The sequence below is a fragment of the Melanerpes formicivorus genome, unplaced genomic scaffold (assembly GCF_026170545.1).
Source record: "Melanerpes formicivorus ecotype bairdi unplaced genomic scaffold, bMelFor1.0.p_v2 SCAF_29, whole genome shotgun sequence".
Taxonomy (NCBI): Eukaryota; Metazoa; Chordata; class Aves; order Piciformes; family Picidae; genus Melanerpes; species Melanerpes formicivorus.
Window position 1 is genome coordinate 3,371,648 of NW_027142381.1, and position 6,043 is coordinate 3,377,690.

General features: G+C 64.0%; 1 protein-coding gene across 1 annotated transcript; it reads left to right on the forward strand.

Annotated features, from left to right (window-relative positions):
* The first annotated feature begins 3,049 nt into the window (after positions 1–3,049).
* Positions 3,050–5,438, forward strand: FZD9 (frizzled class receptor 9). The gene has a single exon (XM_068154490.1). It carries the CDS (start codon positions 3,239–3,241, stop codon positions 4,988–4,990), a length of 1,752 nt encoding a protein of 583 aa, XP_068010591.1. The 5' UTR covers positions 3,050–3,238; the 3' UTR covers positions 4,991–5,438.
* The last annotated feature ends 605 nt before the right edge of the window (positions 5,439–6,043 follow it).

Below are 6,043 nucleotides of genomic sequence, written 5' to 3' on the forward strand. Positions count from 1 at the left end.
CACTCCATCACCTCCTCCCTGGCTCCACTCCCCCCATCCCCAACTCCAGTACCTCTTCTTCTCCTCCCCAACTCCATCACCCTCTCCCCATCTCCACCACCCTCTTCCCTGGCTCCCACCAGGGCTGTTCCCATCACTGGTGCCCAGTGGGATCTCCCAAATCCCACAGCCCAGGGAGGACTCATCCTCGGCTGGGCAAGAGGAGCATTGCTGCAGCCCCTCCTTCCCCTGGGGCAGCAGTGAGGGATTTTTCCACCCGTGGCCCTTCCTGCTCTCCTTCCCCCTCCCCTCGCTGAGGCTCTTGCACAGGTTTGTGAGAGCTGTTGACGGGAAGAAAGGAAATGGGGCAAAGCTGCTGCCAGGAACCACAGGCTCCCGGGCTCCTGCGATACGGCCCCGCTCCGCCGGCCCAGCCGCTTCCCGGGCAGGATTTCTGTGCTGCCTCTGTGAGCCCTTTCTTCCAGCTATTGATATTGGATTCGCAGCACAGGGCCACTTCCAAGGCCGTAAATCTGCTGTGTTGCTCTACCTGGTGTTCTTGTTTTCACTGCGAGGCTTCCAGCCCTGCTGGAGATCTCAGCTTCTGTGCGTGGCCACGGTGTCCCCATTCCAGCAGCAAGCGCCATGCTCTCCCCTCCCTGGGTGCCCCGGGGTACCCCGCGGCAGTGGGGGGCAGGGGTGCTGAGCAGGTTACCCCCCCAGAAGTGGTGCAATGACAGGGCAAGACTTGGGCTGTTGGTGGCAAACCTCCCCACACCCACCAGAGCAGAAGGGATGAAGGGCTCCAGGGATCCTTTGCTCTCCCCACTGCGGGTCCCTGAGGCTTGGGAAGGGTTTGGGCATCCCATGGAGCAAGCAAGGAGGGTGTTGGGGTAGAGGAGGAGCACCTCAGGGTGCCACCCAGCAGTGTGGGGCGAAGGTGAGGGGCAGCTGCTCCTCTGCGTTAAGAGGAGCCCCTTGACTCTGAAAATCCACGTGTTGCTCTTGGCTGAGCTCTGGTACCTGCTGCCAAGAGCAACAGTTTTACATATTAAAGCAAAATTAAATTAAAAGACATTTATTTGTGTGTCGTCCCCCCCCAGCCCCCCCATTAACCCTTCACAGCTCAGGCAGCCCATGAGGGCAAGCTGAGATGGTGGGGCTGGCACCCTGGGGTCTCATCTAACCCCTACCCAAGTGCCCTGCTGTGTCCTGTGCTGCCCACCTAGGATCCTCACAAGGCAGCCAGAGCAAGGCTCTGAGATGTTTGAGTTTCCAGGGGATGGTTCCAAGCTTCCCTCAGCAAATAGCTCACTAAAGGGAAGCTTTAGTGGTGGGACTGGGATTTAGCACGCCCTGGAGCAGTGGCAAAAACATCCTTCAGTGCCTTGCCCCATGCAGGGGACACATCCTGGAGCTGGGGGTGTGGATGGGATGAGGGACCCCAGAGAAGGGTGTCAGGACCCTGTGGATGTCACCTCCAGCTGTGGCTGCCAGCTCTTGAGTTGAAGATGTCCTTGCTCACAGCAGGGGAGTGGACTAGGTGACTTTTAAAGGTCCCTTCCAACTCAAACCAGTCTGTGATTCTACTCATCCATCAGAGACAGCTTGCCCCCAGGCCTGCACCGCAGCACAACACATCCCAAACCCACCCACTTCCTCGGGCACACGAGGAGGAGCATGGCCTTAACCCAGGGCACCAAGCCCCCTGGCACTGGCAGCTGCTCCGTGTCACCCAGGCACATGGGACTGCGCTTTCTGGAACCCCTCCACTCTCGGAGCCGGTGGCCCGAGGGACAAAACGCCCTCTCCAGCACCCCAAATAACCCCAGATATCTCTTTTCCCAGCAGCAGGCGAGCAGTCAGCCCATGCTAGAGGGAAATTCCATGGCGACGGCTTATCTGCCGCACCGTTACAGCCACCGATAAGCGGCTCCCGTGGAATTTCCTTATAGCGCCGGGCCGGGAAGGTTGGGATAATGTATGGCCGGTGCCGGTGCGCGGCGGGCGATTAGGAGCCGCGCTGACAGCTTGTTATGTCGTTGCTGGAGAAATCGCAGGGCTGCGGGAATGCCTGGGAACGGCGGGGTGCCCGGACCCCCCGGCGCCAGCCGGTGCCCCCACCCACAGCCGGCGCTGCCTGCCAGGTCTCCCCAGGGAACCTGCTCGAATTGTCCCCAGGACGGCTGAGCCGCTGGTCCCCCCCCTTGCTGTCGCAAATGGGTGCCGGGGATGGCGCAGCTCCAGCGCTCCCGGGCCAAATGTGGAATTGGCAGCTCCTGGGCACGGGGAAGGGTTGGTGGCGTCTTGTGGAGGTGGCATGGGCAGCAAAGCCTGGCCCCAGGGGTGCCGATGCCCGCGGTGTGTTTTTAACATTGGCCTGAGCTGCTTTGGCTTCTCCAGCCGGGCACCCTCGGCCTGCCCTTGCCCCTGGCGTGAGTGATCTGCCACCCTGAGAGTGGGACCCCGGATTTTGGGAGCTGGCACGCTAACCTGTGTCCCCACCTGCCACCTGCACTGGTCTCCTGCATCCCCATGGTGGGTGGCATCGATGTCCCCTGCCCGTGGGCACACGGCACTCTGCCACCAGCCCTGGGTGCCACTCGTGGACAGAGGGTGCTGGGCAGGGCCATGGCTCTCCCAGTCCACGCTGTGGTCTCGATTTCCCTCCCTGTGCCAGCTTCGGTGCCAGTTCCAGGTCCTAGCACCAGCGCTGGAGCAGACCAGAGTGCCGGTTCCTGGTCCCAGTACCAGTGCTGGTGTGAGCCATGGTGCCGGTTCTGGCTTCCAGTTCCAGCCCCCGTGCTGGTTCTGGGTCCTGGTCCCTATCCCTGTCCCGGTGCGAGCCCCGGTGCCGGTTGCAGGTCCCGGCTCCGGTTCCGCGCACGGCTCCCGCCACATCCCCTCCCCCTTGGGGGGGGGCCGAGGGCGTGTGTCCCCCTGTCCCCGCCCCGGGGGCGCGTCCCCGCTGTCGGGGAGGGGCCGTCCCGGCCGGCGCGGCGCTGCCGGGGCTCGGCGGGCGCGGGGCGGCGGCGGCGCGGGGCGCTCGGCGGGGCCGCCGCATGGCGCTCGGGGCCGGGGCCGGGGCGGCGGGCGGGGGGAGCTGCCCCGGCACGGCACCGGGGCCGCCGCGGCACCAGCAGCAGCAGCCGAAGACGAAGCGGCAGCAGCAGCGAGCGGCCGTCCCGGGGGCGCGGGGGCGGCGGGGCCGGGTGATGGCGGCGCTGTAGCCGCGGGGCCGGGGCCGGAGGGCCGGGCGATGGCGGCGGTGCGGCTGCGGCTGGCCCTGTCGGTGCTGTGGCAGCTGGCGGCGGCCGGGCGAGGGTTGGAGCTGGCGGGGCTGGAAGGGCCGCGGGGGCGGGCGGCTCGGTGCCAGCCCGTCGACATCCCCATGTGCCGGGGCATCGGCTACAACCTGACCCGCATGCCCAACCTGCTGGGCCACGAGAGCCAGCGCGAAGCTGCCCTCAAGCTGCACGAGTTCGCCCCGCTGGTGGAGTACGGCTGCCACGTCCACCTGCGCTTCTTCCTCTGCTCGCTCTACGCGCCCATGTGCACCGACCAGGTGAGCGCCAGCATCCCCGCCTGCCGCCCCATGTGCGAGCAGGCCCGCCACAAGTGCGTCCCCATCATGGAGCAGTTCAATTTCGGCTGGCCTGAGTCCCTCGACTGCGGCAAGCTGCCCACCAAGAACGACCCCAATGCCCTTTGCATGGAGGCTCCCGAGAACGCCTCGGCTGCTGAGCCCCACAAGGGGCAGGGCATGCTGCCCGTGGCCCCCCGGCCCTGGCCGCCGGGCACTGTCGAGGGGCGGGGACCGAACGGTCTGGTGGCCTGCGACAACCCCGAGAAGTTCCAGTACGTGGAGAAGAGCCTCTCCTGCGCGCCCAGGTGCTCCCCTGGGGTGGATGTCTACTGGTCCCGGGAGGACAAGGACTTTGCCTTCATCTGGATGGCTGTCTGGTCCACCCTCTGCTTCGTCTCCACTGCCTTCACTGTCCTCACCTTCCTGCTGGACCCCCACCGCTTCCAGTACCCCGAGAGGCCCATCATCTTCCTCTCCATGTGCTACAACGTCTACTCTGTGGCCTTCATCATCCGCTCGGTGGCAGGGGCTGAGAACATCGCCTGTGACCGGGAAAACGGTGAGCTCTACATCATCCAGGAGGGGCTGGAGAGCACAGGCTGCACCATTGTCTTCCTCATCCTGTACTACTTTGGCATGGCCAGCTCGCTCTGGTGGGTTGTCCTGACGCTCACCTGGTTCCTGGCCGCCGGGAAGAAGTGGGGACACGAGGCCATCGAGGCCCACAGCAGCTACTTCCACATGGCTGCCTGGGGCATCCCGGCCATGAAGACCATCGTCATCCTCACCATGCGGAAGGTAGCAGGGGATGAGCTCACAGGGCTGTGCTACGTGGGGAGCATGGACGTCAGCGCCCTGACCGGCTTCGTCCTCATCCCCCTCTCCTGCTACCTGGTCGTCGGCACCTCCTTCATCCTCACCGGTTTCGTCGCCCTCTTCCACATCCGGAAGATCATGAAGACAGGCGGCACCAACACGGAGAAGCTGGAGAAGCTGATGGTGAAAATCGGAGTCTTCTCTATCCTCTACACCGTCCCAGCCACCTGCGTCATCATCTGCTACTTCTACGAGCGGCTGAACGTGGATTATTGGAACCTCAGGGCCCTGGAGCAGGGCTGCCTGCACCTCCCCGGCCGCCGCGCCGCCAACTGCTCCTTGGACACCTCGGTGCCCACCGTGGCTGTCTTCATGCTAAAGATTTTCATGTCCCTGGTGGTGGGCATCACCAGCGGGGTGTGGGTGTGGAGCTCCAAGACGCTGCAGACCTGGCAGAGCCTGTGCAACAGGAAGCTGGGCGTGAGGACGAGGGGCAAGCCCTGCAGCGGGGTGAGCTGTGGCGGGGTGCACTGCCACTACAAAGCCCCCACGGTCATGCTGCACATGACCAAGACGGACCCATACCTGGACAACCCCACGCACGTCTAGGGCAGGGGCTGCCCCCTCCCCGGGGACGGCGCGGCCCGGGGCGGGGAGCCGGCCTCACGGGTAAGGGGCGAGGGGACGCTGCCAGAGGGCCAGGGCAGAGGCCGAGCAGCGGTGGGAGTAGGGATGCACACTGGTTTGGGGGGGGGGGGCGGGGGGGCCCCACGGGACCCCCTCCCCAGCACAGCTCTGCCCCTGACAAGTAGCTGCTTTTTTCCTAGAGGTTGTTTTGTTGTTGTTGTTGCTGTTGCCAAACCCAGTGACTCTTCTAACGCTTTCTTTGGGGGCGGGGGGGTTTGGGGGCAGTGGGGGCCGGGGCAGGGAGGGGAATAATCCAGTCTGTGTTTATTTAATTCTGTAATTTATTTTAGTTTTTGTTTTGGTTTGGTTTTTTTTTAATCATTAGCTGCAAGGAATGGAAAAAACAATAAACCCTGGATGTGTTATTTCAGCCCAGCCTGGTGCTGTTGGGAGGGATTCGAGGGGGTCCAGAGCGGGACAGCGAGAGACCCCCCCCTCCCCAGGTCTGTGGGTCAGGATTGTGGTCCTTATGTTGGGTCCATGCCAGGCCCAGGAGACGTTTGTGCCAGGAGTGGCAGTTGATGGGAGTGTGGTGCCCGGGGTCTCCTGTCATCCAGCTGCCCCCGTGGCTTCCCCGGGGCCGCTGCTGGCACCCGCTGCCTCCCAGCCGAGGAGGAGGAGGAAGAGGAGAAGGAGGAGGAGGAGGAAGAGGAGAAGGAGGAGGAGGAGGAAGAGGAGAAGGAGGAGGAGGAGGAAGAGGAGGAGGGTTTTCCTGCCCTGTCACACCAACGAATCATCTTTTCCACTCCGTGCTCTGTAGGTGATTCGGTTGGCCCCACTGAGTGCTGGGGCCTCGGTGCCAGGCGAGGGGGCTCAGTGCTCCAGCACCTGGGGCATGGCAGGGCAGGAGCCAGGGTGATGGTCTGGGGGGCTCAGGACCTTGGGGTGGAGAGGGTTCAGCTTTGATGTCCCACGCAGAAGCCCGAGGTGTGGGTAATGGAAACTTCTGGGCAGCTTTATTTATCCCCCCGCTCC

Excerpts from the sequence above, each read along its gene's own strand:
- FZD9 (XM_068154490.1), top strand. The coding sequence starts at position 3,239 with ATGGCGGCGGTGCGGCTGCGGCTGGCCCTGTCGGTGCTGTGGCAGCTG.